This window comes from Vipera berus (genome assembly GCF_964194415.1).
Source record: "Vipera berus genome assembly, chromosome: 2".
Classification (NCBI taxonomy): Eukaryota; Metazoa; Chordata; class Lepidosauria; order Squamata; family Viperidae; genus Vipera; species Vipera berus.
The window spans coordinates 239,567,484-239,585,715 of NC_138203.1; the positions used below are offsets into that span (position 1 = coordinate 239,567,484).

Here is an 18,232-nt window from a genome sequence, read left to right on the forward strand (position 1 = left end):
TGTTAATTTTGCATGAACATTAATGAGTTAAAATTACCTAAAGCACTGTATTACATAATGTTTAATTCATGGTCTGAAAAAAAACATTAATGAAGGGAATGCTCTTAATTACTTATGTCAAACTGGCTCTTAATCAGGCTGTGATCCTTTTTGCAAATTTAGGTTTACCACTGTAGATCAGAATTTGACAATGATTTAAGAGGAGAATCATCACACAGTAGGGAAGACAGATCTCTGTGTGATATATTGTACAAGTATTCCTGACAATAAAATGTCTTCAGTTGTCCTGTTTTGGAAGGAAAGAGGAGAGAGAGGGGAGGGGCGGGGGAGAAAGAGAAAGCTGGAAGTAGATCTCTACATGAAAGAACAGAAACTCCTCTTAAATTGTACAACTCAAACAATTTCCAAATGATGAATTTAAAATAGTGAGAATATCTAGTTTGCCTCCTGTTCTGGGTGGTGGATCTCAGAGTTGTAGTCAGGAGGGAGGGGGGGAGAGAGAGAGAGAGAGAAATAACTCAGGACAAGTGTAAAATCTGTCTTCCCTTGTTGTGGTAAGCCATGAAATTAAACAAAAAAACACTACCCATCTGTATGTTAGCAAAGCATATTGAACAAATGCACACAAGTAAGAAAATCAATTCAGCTACCTGGTATACTTTGCCTTCTTGAGACCAACGCGGTATCCAATAATCCACCTGAGTCTTTGCTTCCTTTTGAATAAGGCCCATCATCTAAAATAGAAAGAAAGAAGTCTTGACATTGTATGGGTTCTAAAATAAAACATTATCTCATTATTACCCCTAATAGCTTTGTAAGTGCGATTATATGATCTTTTCTATTCTTATATATAATATAATCCTATGAGGAGAGCCAATTTGGGGTAGAGGTTGAGGCCTCAGACTAGAAACTGGGAGACTGTGAGTTCTAGGTGCACCTTAGGCACAAAGCCAATTACGTGAACTTGAGCCAGTCACTCTCTCTCTCTCAGGCCTAGAAAAGAAGCCAAAGCAAGCTACTTCTGAAGAATCTTGCCAAGAAAACTGCAGGGACTTTGTCCAGGCAGTCTCTGAGAATATGATACAATTAAACAGAAGAAAATTAACCTCTTAACAGAGAGCTCTGGTTGGAGTGATTTCTCCATCTTTTGTCACAGAAACCTGAATAGAGTGGGCTCTACTGCATGGAGTTAAAATAGGTTAAAGAACAAAATGCAGATAATGCCACGATGTCCATCCTGAGCTAGAGAATTAAGTTTAAGTTTATTATATTTGTATACCGCCCTTCTCCCGAAGGACTCAGGGCGGTGAACAGGGCACATATAAAATACAAGGTACAAAAGTTAAAAAGAGAATTAAATACAAAACCCCAGCTAAAACAATAAACAATAATGTAAAAAACCACAATAAAAAACCCCAACACATCCCCCATCAGGCCAGGCCGGCTTGTTCAAATAAATAGGTCTTCAGATCGCATCTGAAGTTACTTATTTACAGTTATTTGCATGCCATTACTTGTGGCTTGAATGGATTGCAATAGCTGCAATAAAATGCTCATTAAATCCATAAAACAGAAGACTGTCTTCATTTTGCAAAACAAATTTCTCTCAGTCCCATGTGTCCCACTGTTACAGCCAGAAGCAGAGATAATAAATATATATAAGCAGGGCTTTTTTTGTCATAGAACGCCCAGAACAGAGTTCCGGCACCTTTTTTGGATGGAACCTTGTAGGGTAGGCAAGACGGGTTGTATGATGTGTGTGAGTTCTGGCACCTTTTTTATTTTTACAAAAAAAGTACTGTATATAAGAAGTATTTAAAGTTCTGTGAGGACTATGGGAAAATTTCATATGGAAGATTCTGCTATGGAAAAGATGAATACCATATCCTAATATCTATTCCCCCCCCCTTTTTTTAAAGAACAATGATGATAATAACACTGTTTTCTCCCCAGAGAAATAGCCCTTTACAGGTGAAAGAACATCACTGTGATAAGTCTAAAGCAAATTATAATACTTGTGAAAAACTGCATAGGCTTTGGAAATGGAATAATAGAACCAACAGAACTTTAAATCATCACATCTGAATTCAGACACACATTGTTACTTCCCTTATTTCAAAGTCATCTCTTTTTTTGCTTTGACTGCAAGTAATTTAAAGAGAAGGAAGGTGACTTAGCAGGAGGGAGGTGGGTGGGAAAAGAGAAACAGCATTTGAAGGAACAGCCATTTAAAATCCAAACTGAACGATGGGCTTTATTTGCGATGTGCTGTTTTTCTTTTGAAGGAATTCATTGCCAAGTAATAAGGACTTCCAAATCACTTCTCCAATACATACTAGCTGCATCAATTCCAGAAAAGTCCAATTCCAGGACTGATCGAATAAAAATAATTTTAAGATAACCCAAGGGTACAATAGAAATAATACATCTCAGTGCAGTTCAGTGGAATGTCTATAATTTACTACCCAGAAGGAGTGATTCCTCATGTTTGAAAATGACTCCTGCTCCCTGCCTCATGTACAGCCTTTGCAGTACCAAATAAAAATAAGTTCCCACAAACAAGGCAAAAATAGCATATTTGGAACATAAGTAGCAACAGCAGTTAGGAGGGGAGAAGATTCTCCATTGGATAGGCATAGAAGTTACAGTTTCATACAGAAATAACCATTTCTGGTCACTGTTGGGAATAGACATGGCTGTAGACTTGTGTGTACTAAGTATCAAGGCATAATGAAGGAGTTCCAGTTAGAGTTTCCAACTGGAAGACAGCTGAAGAATTTCTCTTCCTCTTCCTCTCCCCTCACCTCAATTTTAATATCATTTAAAAAATCCTGGCAAGGCTACTAAAGAGGTCCCTAGAACATGTTACATGATATGATGGGATAATGCCAAACAAACAGTGTAAGATTCTCGTGAGGGTATGGAATGGGTAAAAGGAAACTGCTCATAAAGTAACCCGATACACAAAGCAGGAGGCCAGACAAATGTGAAGCAAAGGTGCACTACGGGGAAACAAAATACAAGTAAATGTCAAGTCACACTTCAACGGGCACCTTCCTTGACTGCTTAAACATTTGGGTAAGATAATGAGCAAAAGCAAACACTGTAACATCCTCCTCTGGGGTTTGGGATGAAAGGAATAATTGAAAGAGTGCTGGTGATACTAATTGCTTTGCCATCTCAACTGTCAGTAAAATGCCAGATAATTTGTTGACCAGCAGAGTTGTTGAACTGCTAATGGTGAATGGTGAACATATATTTTTTTATTGCTGGCTCAGACTATTTAGCTGCTTGCCCAAGGTTTATTTTGGGCAACATTTTTGGAATTCTAGTTTAATTGTAGAGCTGGTTTTTCAATATCTCGTATACCTCTGGTATCAATTTTGAAGGCAAAGTAGCAAAGATTGCATTGGGCTTCTTGAAAGAAATTTCATGAATACCATTCTCATACATTGGTGATGTATTCATAAAGAGAAACAGATGGTTGAACCTCTGTGATCATGGATTCTACAGTTCCTCCTAATCTATGTTCTTCCAGTAGCAATGCTGTGCAGACAGACACAGCTAGGTTGCTGTCCAGAGTTGATAAAAGCTCTCTTTTCCAGAGAACTTTTGTGGCTGTCCAGCATCGAAGCTGGGTCTAGAAGGTTTCCTAAGATGTAATTTGATAATTAAGGAAAAGTGTAATTCCATCCCAAGAAAGTCTATCATTCCAAATCCTGATGTCAGCTTGTCTACCCTGAGACCAACCTCAGTTCCTACTTGTATAAGTTCATCTTCAACTTGCTCTTCAAACCTGGACTCTAAATATACATGGAGGCTTCTGACATGTACAATGCACAGCTTACAGAAAAAAGAGAAGCACAGCTGAATATTAGCATATTGGTGCCAACTGACTCTAAACCCTGATATGATCTTCCAGGCAGCTTCAAATAAATACTAAATAATACAAATAGGATTATGCATGACTTCAGGACAATAAGGTGAGTCAAACAGAATTATTCCAATGCCATCTTTAAAAAAATGCCTACAGAGAAAACAGTGGAACCATAATAAATATAGAACTTTTAACTCCCAGCTCTCTCCAAAAATATATAGGACATCACAGTCATAGTGTCAAAAGCAATTGAGAAATCCAGAAATATAAACAGATTTGTGTATCTCTCATCAATTACTTGACCTCAAGTCATCGTCAATATAATCAAGGTTGTCTCCATGGCAGATTCTGCTCTTAATCTAAACCAGTAAGTTTTTAAATAATTTGTTTCCTCTAAGAGTTCCTGAAGCACAATGCTACTGTCTTTTCCAAGAGTTGGGTTAACAGTGTATTGGACATCATCCATAGTTGTTAATATTGGTCAAGCCCAGAGACAGCTTCTTAAGTAATATCTCACTATTTCTCTTAAGAAAGCTATGGGGGAAGGCTCTTTTAGCTGCAGAGAAGAGTTAAGGATCTTAGGAATTATTGAAAGGATAGATTCCTTGGAGATCAAGCAACAGAGGAATCTAATGAAAACAGTGTTGTGAATTGTTCCAAGGACCTTAAGCTATTCTTTCAGATGATTAACGTGATTTATACTGATATTTTTACACAATGGATACTTTAGATATAGTACCATCCAAAGTGGCCTTATGCAGACTGATTGCATTAGAACTTAGATGGGTCTAGGCCAACTCACCATGGCCAACTTGTTATGGTCAACTCACTACAGGACAATTCGCCACAGGACAATTCAATGCTGTATTAATCGTTTCATTCAGTTACTTTTGTTACTGATCACCATGTTTTCGTCAAAACTATTATAACTATTATAACTATTATAACTCTTGTATTTCTGGAAAGGGACGCGGTGGCTCAGTGGGTTAGGACGCTGAGCTTGTCGATCAGAAGGTCGGCAGTTTGGCGGGTCGAATCCCGAGTGCCGCGTAACAGAGTGAGTGTCTGTTACTCGTCCCAGCTTCTGCCAACCTAGCAGTTCGAAAGCACGTAAAATGCAAGTAGAAAAATAGGGACCACTACGGTGGGAAGGTAACAGCGCTCCGTGCGCCTTTGGCGTTCAGTCATGCCGGCCACATGACCACGGAGACGTCCTCGGACAAGCGCTGGCTCTTCGGCTTTGAAACGGAGATGAGCACCGGCCCCTAGAGTCGGAAACGACTAGCACGCATGTGCGGGGGAACCTTTACCTTTACCTTTATTTCTGGATTGGCTTTCTTTATTTTATTATTATTGCCCATGGTTCTGTCTAAATTAATTTAACTTTTTATTTGTTGACTTGTCCCATGCTGAGTTGTCCTGCAGTGAGTTGGCACAGAGAATTGGCTGTGGTGAGTTGGTTGTGGCAAGCTGTCCCGTTCCAAGCTTAGATGGTATCAAAGCTCCAGCTGGTCTTTCAGGACTGTGTCATCAGCCCAGATTCCAGTAGCCTGAACTCTGCAGGTAAATACTTTTTTCCTTCCCTAAATGTCATGGCATGAATGCTGTAAATGCACTGATGTTCTCTAGAATCCAGTTGGACTCCCTAGAATCAAAAAGACAAATTACAGTTAATCTAGAAGAGCTGAGGCATGCTTTCATTTCAAGTGGTGATGTTGAAGCCATTTCATAAGGTCCTGTACCATCAAAGGGCCTTCTGTTTTGAAAACATGCTTGTATTCCCTTCTAAAAAAAGCAGAAATCTATTTTGTAGTTTCTAGTTCTGCCTCTATTCGGAAGCCAAATCAACCTAAGGGTAGATTTCAAAAGCAATGGGTTGCTGCTTCTTGTTGTTCTTAATCTAATCTGGCTTCCCAACAGACATTGTCAGGGAAAAGTAAAGGCTGGAAGCAAGCTTTTTTACTTGCAGAGAAAAAAACACATCTCTTTTAAAAAGAAAATATTTAAAATAGTTGCTTCAGAAACTTGTTGCAAGACCACATCATGATACAATTATCTATGGAACCACACCAGAAGTCTTCAGCTTCTAATTTAAAATGAAATACTATGCAAAATAAAAACAATGTTATGCAGACCAGTGAATCTGTGGACAAACCAGACAGTAAGTGACCATTTTAATTAGTTATAACTGTTAAGGTCATAAGCCATAGTATTACAACAATTCATTTCTCTCACTGAGCAAATACTGCTTTTATTTCTAACTGAAAATGTGCAGCAGCATGTGCACAAATGCAATTGGTTTGATTCAGCAGTGAGTCAAATTAAGCAGTTTGCTGGTTTTCCTTCCTCTTATGGCAAATGCTGTAATTTCTTATGCAATATACAGTATAAAGAAATACTACCTCTTATTGGTCCTGAATTTTCCACTATTTTATTTCAATTAAGGGCTGAGAAACACAAAACTTTATACATTCTGCTAGATTTATATGTCATTCTTATATTCCCATCTCCTGATCATCTTATTTCTAATAGGTCACAAGTAATAATTTCAATTGTTATTTTCACAACTTTGCCTAACACGAAATTCTCCTTTTTTGCAATGCAATGCAATGCAATGCCTGGAACAGGATGCAGTTTTTCAAGTTTGATGCTTGAAGATGCCTATCAGGGCATTATCAATCTAACAGTTCTATGATCAGCTCATTCTTAATTATTGCTAAAATGGAATTAGCCACACACTTATTTGATTTTTTTCTTTGAACTCATAATCCCCTTCTTGGCAATATTTGCTGGATTTATTTCAGGATTCTGTCACTCCATGAAGAAAGCTAGTGTTACAGCATTTTGACTTGCTTCCACTGCTAACCTAAGTATACTAATAGGACTGGCCTGCAAAAGCATGTTGATTTGAGTTTAAATTCTTTAATCCATTTTATTAACTTTCAAAATCTATGCTTCTGACTAAGCTAAAGCTTATGTTATTTTTCATAGACTCGTTAAGATGGACCAGCATTTTCTATCCTTAAGAAAAGGTGGGTGGGGAGAGCAAAGGCAACCCAAGAGAAATGCTAGGCTTCTCCAGCACAGTATTTTAGGCTGCCATTTCTGGCAGAATTTATTTACAAAGCCATGCCAGAGCAATTTTATATTAATTCTTTGCTCACTGCATCAGACAATTTGTTAAAAAGAAATTAGGAAGAAAAGAAATTGCTTATTTTACCGTTAGCAAAATATCTGGAAATAGGTAAAGCTTCACTGGGTTCTTGCCCACTTCCAAAATGAAATGTTGCAAAAATCTCACCCATACATTTGTATTCAGAAGGTGCCTTCCCATTCAAAACCCAGACAGGTGTTTATCAGTTCAATTCTCCCACAGGAGGCTGTCCAGATTAATTTGAACGTTTCCTCCTCCACTTTCTTACAAGCAAGCTTTCAGTTGTTCGTGACAAAATGCAAAATCATTTCCAAAGGATCTGGGGTGAAGGGAGGCAGCAGGCGAGGACTGGATAAGAATTCAGAAACTGGCCAGCACACTTCTGAAACTTCTTTTAAAAGAAAAAGATCTAACACATTCCATTTTCACCTGAGGTAACTCTTGTATTTAACCAGTCAAAAAAACAAGCCATGAATTTAAGATGACTCCACAAAAGGAAGACTAGATAGAGGAGGGGAAAGAAATCAGAATTTAAAAAACAAATCTATGCAATGCCCAGCGACCTTACATAGGTCTATCAACTCTGGCTGGAAGAAATCCTGGGGACTACCTGCTCCCCAATGTGTGCATGTTTGTTTTTCTACACACTCCTGCCAGAAACCATATCAAATCAGAGAAAGTCCAGAGCACATCTGAAGATGATGGCATTAATGGAATTAGTAACTGAAGCAGAAGTTCCTTGAAGGACAAACACAACAGGAATATGACCTGTAAGCAATATGAATTGAGGAAAATCTCATCCTCTCAAGACACAAATAATGCTTAATCAATTTGATGTGGTAGAAATAAGTGAATTTACACAACTTGGCATGGGTTACTTTAATTATGCTATTCAAGGTACAAGACTATAAGAAGTAATGAAGTGACCATGAAATTCAAATGTGCTCAGTTACAATACAATAAAAGGTTGTGTAACTTCTATTAGAATTAATGGTTGTCTAATGAAGAATTCTAAAAGGATGTAGTAATACAAAAGTAAGAGAGATTAAAATAAACCTTGGAAGTACTGTATAGGAAAATTTAGACTGGGTAGCTGAAATAATGTGCAAAATAACAAATCTTTTTGCAAAGATAATTTTTGTTTATTGCCAACATCTGCTTCAAACATCATAAAACTCAAACTATACAGATATCATTGTATACACAACACTGGAATCAACTAGATCTTATGACTGGAAGCAGATGATGGAGAAATATAATCAAGCAGAAGACTTTAAGGCAGAGATTTGGAAGCAAACTATGAATTTCTGGCATCAAATATATGTTAAAGAGCTAGCAAGATTTGACTTGGAAAACATACAGTCAGACTATAAGATCAGCCAAAGAGGCAGATTCAGTACCTTTAACTTATGTGAAAGGGGAACCGAGCAGCTATGAGAATAGATGAGAGACACTGTGAACACTGAAATGAAAAAACAAAATCCTAACTTTTAAGAAAGAAAAGACCCAAGAGGTTTTCAGAACAGCCTAACCAGTGAGCTGAAGAAAAAAAATGGAGGATGAAAGCTTTGGGCAACAAATGTAGATGGCCAACATAAAGCAAGAAATGGCTTGGGAAGAGACTTCATCAGAATATGTCAATGAATAGGAGAATTTTACCCAGGGAAAGAAAAATGAGATGTTTTTAAATAGCTCACAGAAAATGCATCAAAATTCACAGAGTGGAAAGTGGAAATAACAGTAAACCACAAAGAAATCTACAGTACTGTTTTGTAGGCAGAGGAACAGTAAGACTTTGACTGGATTTTTTTTTACAAATGATGTTATAGAATGCCATAAACCTTTTCTGAGAAAAAATGTATTGGAAAGTAAAGTATAAGAGATAATAGGCCATCTGACAAAAAGAAAAGCACCAGGCACAGATTGATAAAAGGTACAGGAAAAGAGGCAGTTAACATGCTAACAGCTCTGTTTACTGAATAAAGCAAGACCTCTGATTCTACAGACAATTCTAGAATGTAGAATATAGGAAGGCTGATGGACATGCCAGAAGACCCAATTTATTCTTTTGAGGAGTCTTTATAGCAAGAACAATAGCACTTAGACTTATATTCTACTCCATAATGCTCTATAGCACTCTCTGGGCAGTTTACAATATCGACATATTGCCCCCAAACAATCTGGGTCCTCATTTTACCAATTCTTGGAAGGCTGAGTCAACTCTGAGCCATATCAGAATAAAAATCCAGACTCTGGGCAAAGCTTTGCTTGCAATACTGCACCTTAATCACTGCTTTACCAGGACTCTGTTTTATTAAAAAAAAAATTCTACACTTTAAATACTGAGTTTGGAGAAATAGCATACAGGTAGTCCTCCACCTATGACCACATTTGGGCCTAGAATCTTGACAGTTGAGCAAAGAAATTAAGCAAGATGCTATGTGACCACTTCACCTACAAACGCAATCCTGATTTTCCCAGTTGTAGTCATTAAGCCAACTAAGGGGGTCATTAAGTGCCTGGAGCTCCTACCACACCTGGGAGATCCAAGTCCTCTCGTTGCCCCATTGGGGAGAACAAACATGAGAACAAAAGGAAAAGTGCTAGAAAACACCTTCATTCTGGAAAGCTTAGAACAGGGCTTTTCAACTTTCTCACCCATTGTACCACTTTTAGGATATGGCAACATCCGAGTACCACCAGTCGCCTAGCAAAGTGTCAAAAACCTGATGACCAAAAAAAAAAGTAAAAAAGTGATGAAGTACAGGTAGTCCTTGACTTACAACAGTTCACTTAGTGACTGTTTGAAGTTACAATGGCACTGAAAAAAGTGCCCCCCAAGTCACAGCCGAGCAAGACACCTGCCTGCCCGCCCGGCGGCACTCTTCCTCCTGTCCGAGGTTTTCATTGTTCTGAGCATTTCTGTTGAGAATTGGCAGTGGGGGTGGGGTGCGGGGTTTGGTTTTTATTTCCCTCCCCTCTGCTGGGTGGTTGCAGCAGGTTTTGGTCACTTCACATGACCCTGGGACACTGTGACCATGATAAATATGAATCAGTTGCCAAGCACCTGAATGTAAATCACAAGATCCTGGAGATGCTGCAACATTCCAGCTGATCGGCGCTTCTTCTGGGCTCAGCAGACGTGCCGGGATTAGTGCCGAGCTCCACCTGGAGCCTGGCGCTGATCCTGGCGCTTCCGCTGAGCCCTGACAGCCCTGCAGCTCCAGCCGTCTCTCGCTCAGTCTTGTGCGGTGCTACCACCGGTTCAGCTCATTCCCCTCCCCCGCTACCTCTTTTCTAGGATGGCCGCGTACCATCTGCCAGGTGCCAATGTACCACAGGTAGTACCCGTACCACTGGTTGAAAAGCCCTGGCTTAGAACAATGGAATTTTGCTAGTATATTTTGCTAGACTGTGGTTTGTCCCTCCAGTGTACAGGAGGATTTCTCCTGCCTGCATGGAGGGGAGGAGGAATTCCTTAGGTTGCTAGGAGAATTACCTCTAGCCCGACATCTCTCCTGCTTACAACCGTCCCTGCCAGCTTCCCCATTGACTTTCTGGGGAAGCCAGCAGAGAGGATTGCATATGCAAACTGTTGCCAAGCACCTGAAATGAATGGAGGGGGAGTGGGGGAAGGCTGTGTGATATTTTTTTTATGACAGCTCCAAATGCTTATGGAATATAAAGCACCCATTCTGAAGTCCTCGTAACCTCAAACCGTTATTAAATGACCAGTCGTAAGTTAAGGACTACCTGCAGCCTAAAGTAGAGTATCGATGTCAAGAATACATATTGTCCCCACAGCTGCTTAATTTATAAAGCAAACGTAAGAAGAGCAGGCTTGGCAGAGTGACAGCTGGAATCAAATTGGTGGCTGAAACACAAGCAATTAGAAATATGCAGACAACCACCATCTTCTTAACTGAAAACAAAGACAAGCTTGTTATGAAAGTAAAAAAAAAAAGTAAAGTGAAATCTGGCTTTATGCCAAATATTAAGAAAAAGATAATGTCAACCAGCATATTAGTGAATTCACAGTTAATTACAAAGAACTGAAGGCAGAGAATAAAGAAGCACAGTGTCCTGGTGAAGTGGAGGGAAGATTAATTCTAGGGAGGGATGGCAATGACAGACTTAAGCAAGAAGAAAACTGTAAAGACATTTCAATGACAACAAAGACCAAAATGCTTACAGCAGTGGTAATTGACAGTTGTGAAAGCTGGACCCTGAGGAAAAAAAAGCCAGAGAAAGAAGATGGACATCTTGAAATGAGGGATTGGGAAACAGTCACTAAGAGTAATTGCAAGAAGAATTAATCAAGTGGTCCTAAAAGAAATGAAGACTGACTACTCCCTCAAGGTGATCATGAACAAACTCATGGTACTTTGGATATGTGATAAGAACAGATAATGGCCTATTGGCAAAGTTGAGGGGAAAAAGAAAAAAGGAAAGAAAACTGATGAGGACAGATGGGATCAAGGGAATCTTTGGAAGCATCATATTGTCTCCATGAATAGAAATGGTATATTAATTTGATAGCCACTTTTGAAATTTCCTTAGATGCTACCTTTTTTAACAGCTGATGTTTGGCACCCTCGACAACCATTGGCCAAAGCCATTGTTTCTACTTTCTGCAGATTCCTTTGTTTTTATGTGTTTCTTTTATTCTTACCCACTGAATAAATGATATCCTCAGTTCACAGGTGCCATATAAGGCAGCGTCTCTCAACCTTAGCAAAAATAAGATGTGTGGACTTCAACCTGAAGTTGAATTCTGAGCTGAAGTCCACACATCTTATAGTTGCCAAGGTTGACAAACACAGACAAAAGGTTACACCAACCACACTATCTCCCTAGCACTTCCCCAGGAAGTAGCCCTCAAATTAAATGCAAGAATGTCTCTAGAGAACATAGGATCATCAGATGAGTGGGTGCAATCTAACGTTAATGTCAAGTATCCACTAAAGACTTGTCTCCAATGCAAACTCTGCCACCTCACTGATCTATTTTCCACTTGAACATGAAGATAGGCATTCATAAGATGAAAACAAACATTTACAAGCACACCAGCACCACCTCCTCCACATTATGTTTATATTTCTCAGTGTTTCTGTGCATCTAGCATTGGTAGTGACTCCAGTGATGTATTCCATACACCTTTATTTTCATTCATGTCCTGCATGGACTTCAGCTGGACATGATGCATGTCCAGGTCTTTCCCCATTACATGCTGTATCCTCAGATTTTTCATTTCATGGTTTATTCTAAAGGCCTTATATCCATTTCCCAAAGAACCTATTTAAGGCATGCGAATTTCATAACCACTTGCTGCTCTATTCATAAAAAAAATCTGTAAGGTAAACAGCCATTCATTGTTCAGCTAAGAACTCTGTTCTTTGTGTTCCTGAAATCTCTTTCTGCGAGATTTTCAAAGAGAAAATTGACTTCCAGGTGCATTTAGACTTGATATGGGAGCCATTTCCCATAATGACTTTTAGATATCAGTAAAATTTGGTTAGAGAGAAGTATAATATGAAAAAGAGAAGGCTGCAAAAATATTTCTTTCTCCCCTTTACACCTAATGTTTCCCATAAACATGGGAAGACAGGCTGGCATTAGGCAGAGATTTCTTAGTATTTACAAAAAAAAAACAAAAAGGGAAAAATAAGATTAGTATTGCTACACAAATAACCAAAAGAGGTCTGGTAGGACTTTTTCAGGCTAACGAGTAAAAAGAAGATGTACGTTTTGTCAGCTGCAGCATGCTTCATCAGATACTGTATAATGTAGTCATTAATTTGGAATTTAGCCCTTCAGTGTCCCTGCCATTTTCCAGGGCAAAAGGTTAAAAATTACAGTCCAGATAAAAAGGGGAAAAATTGCAATGGGCTCAAGACAAAGATTAAAACGTAATGTGAGGTTCCAGCCTATTCCTGGATGCCAGATATCCTGCTATATCTAAGAGATTACTGCTTCTCTAGACTCTAGAAAGAGTGAAGAGAAGAGTAACAAAAATGATCAGAGGGCTGGAGGCTAAAACATATAAATAAAGGTTGCTGGAATTGAGTATGTCTAATTTATTGAAAAGAAGGACCAGGGGTAACATGATAGCAGTGTTCCAATATCTCAGGAGTTGCCCCAAAGAAGAGGGAGTCAAGCTATTCTGCAAAGCACCTGAAGGCAGGACAAGAAGCAATGGATGGAAACGAATCAAGGAGAGAAGCAACCTAGAACTAAGGAGAAATTTCCTGACAGTTAGAACAAATTAATCAGTGGAAAAACCTGCCTCCAGAAGTTGTGGATGCTCCAACACTCGAAGTTTTTAAGAAGAGACTGGACAACCATTTATCTGAAATGGCATAGGGTTTCCTGCCTGAGCAGGGGGTTGTACTAGAACAGGGGTGTCAAACTCGCAATGTCACGTGATGTGTCGCAACGTATCGCGACTTTTTTCCCATTGCCAGCAATGGGGTGGGCGCTGTTTCAGCATGACACATCCAGCCCACGGGCTGGCAGTTTGACACCCCTGGGCTAGAAGAACTCCAAGGTCCCATCCAGCTCTGTTATTCTATGTTCTAAAGGTCTCAATAAATGCAGTGGGTTTTTAACACATTGCAAGTGTTAGACAATAAGATATTTGTAGTCTATTTCACATGTAACCTGCATCCAGATAACCAATCTGTCTTCTTCCTCTTTTCCACCCAGCTTCCTCCCAATTTAAAATCTACATCAGTCTAGCCACTCATGCATCTGATAAAGTTTTCTGCAGCTCACAAAATGAGTGTTTTTATTGGAAAGGGTACCAACAGCCGTCCCCTGATTTTTGGCTACCCGAGACTAACACAGCTTTCCTGAATACACAAAAGTATGTGCACAGGAGAGTGCATAACGCTCCGGCGTTATGGAACCAACTGCCGGTTGAGCTCCGGATGGCATCGGACCTTCGCTCCTTCCGGCGCGGGCTGAAGACCCACTTATTTGAACTAGCTGGTCTGGCCTGATGGGGAATGTTAGGGTTTTTAATGGGTTTTTTATGGCTTTTATTGTTATTGTAATTTTAATCGGGCATTTGTTTAATTCCTTTTAATTTTTGTACTGTTATTTATATATGCCCTGTTAACCGCCCTGAGTCCTTCGGGAGAAGGGCGGTATACAAATTTAATAAATACTAAATACTAAATATACATACATCTCTCTGTCTGTTTATCTGTGTTTGTCTATCTATCCAAAATCTTGAGGATGAATGCAGTTTGAATATTTGTATGAAATATTCCCTTACAAAGAAACTATCAAGAAAAAAATGGTAATGAAGCTAATGACAAGATTTAATCTAATATGACTAAATCTGAATAAATTACTCCCTCTTTTTTCCTTTCTCTTTCCTGAATCTCTCATAATTAAGATTATATTTATGTGAGAGATATCCTGCATAATTTTATTCACCATTATCCTGCAGAATCCCAAGAAAAGCTTTTTAAAAATATGATACACCATCCATAGAAATGCTTTTCAGTAGCATAAGAGAAAGGCTGCAACCATATAATAGAAAGCTTTGCCCTATGAGATGCAATTAGCCTCCTTTTTCTTCTTTTTCTTCCTGGTTGTTAAAGCCCAAGTTAGTCCTACAGGCTTTATGTTCAGGCAAGATGTTTAAGTTACCATTGAGCCTGACTTGCTGGATGATTTTCACATTTCTTTAATGGGATATTTTATTTCTTACTTTTCTATTTTAAAAAAACTATTTAAGTGGAACAAAAAATAAAGACACAATTGACATCGAAATTCTATCTTATTTATCCATAATACAACAATAACAACACAACTTTATTTAGAGTTCTTACTGGATGTACTCCAACAGTTTTACAACCACAACCAAAATATTTTAAATGCAATTAATAAGTAAAATAGAAGCACAAATATAACCTTAAAGACAAACAGCAGAAAGCATTCCCACCTTAAAGTTCAGACTTATAGGATTGCAAAGTAAAATAGTTTTCATCTAGTCCTGAAAGATAGATAATTACGGTAGGTCAACTATGAAAATGAGCATCCATATATTTACCAGGTGTTGACCTTGACAGAAGAAAATCTTTAATCTTAGAAGGCAGCAGCATTTCACTAATCTTGGCTGATCTCAAAAAGATAGTTAGCCCTTGTGAAACACCACCAGGTAAATCAGTATAAGCCAGAGTGGAATATTTAAGGGGGAAAAATGGGGAAAAATCATTGAAGAAAGTTACAATACAAGTAGTTGCACTGTTGCAAGACAACTGCAGTTCTGTTCAAACGTTTAGGTAGCTCTGGCTAAATTACAAAGGTGTCTGCAGGACCTCAAGTTTGTTATTCATCGAAATGAAGAAAGCAATGTTGCAGGGCAAGCTTCAGCCCTTTTTTAAATGTGGGCAATGTCACGAGGCATGTACAACATGAGCAAAGCTTGCATGGCGCTGGTACAACAGTGCTTTTGTCATTTGCCATCACTCCCTCCCCCAGAGATGCCTCTGTCACATTGAATGTTCAGTGAACCCTAGGTGAACAGACATAGATACAACCTCTACTTGAAGTTATAAAGTTAACTTGCTTTTCTGCAAGCTTGAAAGTACACTTCTTTCAGTCAGAACTTTGTCACGCCCCCATTGGCAGAAATAACTTCAAAAATTTCTTGTAGCCAACAAAAAAGGCTTTCTTTCTTTATTACTGTACTTTCCCCCTACCCTTCTTTGCAGCTCAAGAGGACTCTTGCCTGTTTGCATATTTCAAAGCTCCCCACTGATTTTCAGTAATGTTTCAGCCTGGGAAAACTGTTCCAATCCCCCTCCCCTTCCCAGACTTCATAATTGATGCAGAAGTCTGCTTTGGATTGCTGCTTTGCTGAAACATCCGTTCTGTTTTCAATGATTATTATCTAATAGTGGGAAGAGGATGCGGTGCTGCAGAGGCTTAATGATTCTGGATGTGCTGAGTAGTTGCCAGCATTCCAATGGCTCGAGTCCAGCTCCACAGGACAGGGTGAGCTCCCATCTCTTGTCCCTAGCTCCTGCACACCTAGCAGTTCAAAAGCATTGTTTGCAAGAAGATAGATAGGTACTATCATTTCGGTGGTGGGAAACTGTTGGCTGCATTCTGCTTGGGGACTAGAACTGGCACTGGATCTGCCCAGGTGTGACTGGCGGAGGAGTGGTGGAGGAAAGTCCTGGATGAGCTGACTTCTTCTGAGAATGCTGTAGCACAGCTGGTGTGATGCTAGTTGGGCTTGTTGTGGTGCACCAGTGCAACTAGTGACTGTCAGCTAACAAGACTTCTATTCTGTGCATAACATTGTAGCCTCCCTGGTCTTGTATGCCATACACTAAATAAATAATAAATAACAGTGGGACATCAGCTTCTAGGTTATGCTGATATGAGTACCTTCATTTGCACAATTTTTCCTGTGCTACTGGTTGTCACATAACACCAAGGACATAGTAATACAGGCAATCCTCACTTAACAACCATAATTGGTACCAGCAGGTTTGCAACTAATCAAAGAGGGAAGTGGGAAATCACATGGCTGCAATTGTGTTTTCCAGCTGGGAACAGACAAGAGTACTATGCAGTTTCACACCTTTAGCTTTTGTTTGCCTCCTAATCCCTCCTTTGCCCTATGGGAGGCTTGAGTGTCTGCTTTCTGACCTGTACACACTGAAAGCAATGTGATTGCATCAGTAGCTCAGGACTAGGAGGCACAGATGTGCTATGCAAACAGATTCTTTTGAAATCCCTTTGTTTCCAGTCCCTCTGCTCTGCTGCTTGTAAAGAGAAAAAAGCAAGTGACTTCTGTAAGCAATCTCTCTTATACACTAAAAGCAATGTGATCTCATGGGCAGTGGGAAAAGATCAGGCAAAGTAGAGAATTTGCCCCTTCTCGCACAGCAGAGAAATGGAAGAGGAAGCATTTTCAAAGGAGTATGGAAGTTGTTTGCTTAATGCATTTCTGGCTCCCATCCCTGGGTTGTTTCCCTGAAAGTAAGACCTACCCTGAAAATAAGCCCTAGATTGATTTGGGGGGGGTAGGCCTAATATAAACCCAACCCCCAAAATAAGCCCTAGTTTTGGGATTGGGCACAGGCCTAAAAATCAAGCTTAGGGTGGGGGTGGGGCGGTGGAGCTGCCCCACATACAGTGCACCCACTTACTTTGCAGCCAGGCCTCTCCTCGCTGGCCCACTTCTTCTGCAGCATCCCAAGGCCTGCATTTCACAGTCAGGCCTTTCTGAAAGGCCTTTGAAGCCAAGAACCGAGCTATGGATTCAATCCATAGCTCAGTTCTTGGCTGCACAGGCCTTCCGGAAAGGCCTGTGAAATGCAGGCCCCAGCTCTATTCTGAGCTGTAGAATGAAGCTGCCCCTTCAGCCACAGAAGTGGGCCGGCTGGGCGGGGCTGTTGGTGCTGGAGGTGAGTGGAAAAGCCACCACCACCCCTGAAAATAAGACCTGGTGCCTCTTTTGGAGGCAAAAAAAATAAGAAAGACCGGGTCTTATTTTCGAAAAAACGTGGCGCAATTGCATTGCTTTCAATAGAAAAGCAACCAGCTTACTTTCTTGCAGTCCCTTTCTTTCCAACCAGCAAAGTAAAGGGGAAAGGAAAAAACAAAACAAAAACCACAAGTCAGGCACAGGACAGCACATCCTGCCTATTATGGCAATCGTGAGGCTGAGGGATACTGCAGAGGTTGTAAATAATCGGAAACTGGCCATAAAGTTGTTTTTTTTCAACACTGTAGGAACTTTGAGAAGTCTCTGAATGAGTGGTCATTAAGTAAGCAAGACTTAACAATTGGCATAGTGTTTATTCTCTTTACTGTTTTACCCTCTTTGCTCCAAGCATATCTGCTGTGACTGTTGCTGAACAACTCAGGGATTCTTTATTCAAGTTCAAAGATTTTGTCTCAAAAAATTTCAAGTTTTTCTCTCCATTTCATGATGACTTTTATGATGAGGCTGAAGAAAAGGTTCCCTTCTCTGGAGCAGATCCTATAGTACTGTGGAGAGCTTCTTCAGCAACAGATAAACTTTTTAGCAGGATGTTTCTTTTGATCTGTGGGTTTTGTTTTATAAATCTGACCCCTTTGGGGGCAACTCTAGCAGAGATTTAGGGGATAGGAGGTCTTCCAAATTTTGCAGTGACTTCAACAGTTCCATGTGACTTCCATTTCTTAACAAG

General features: G+C 39.7%; 1 protein-coding gene across 1 annotated transcript in view; it reads right to left on the reverse strand.

The window, feature by feature from the left end:
- The window catches only part of GRIP2 (glutamate receptor interacting protein 2), a gene marked incomplete at its 5' end in the record, with an annotated part of 583,703 nt that overhangs the window by 122,746 nt on the left and 442,725 nt on the right, over nucleotides 1–18,232 (reverse strand). The window contains one exon of the mRNA XM_081319562.1: nucleotides 651–734. Coding sequence (XP_081175688.1) covers nucleotides 651–734 — 84 coding nt within the window. The remainder of the gene's footprint in view (nucleotides 1–650; nucleotides 735–18,232) is intronic.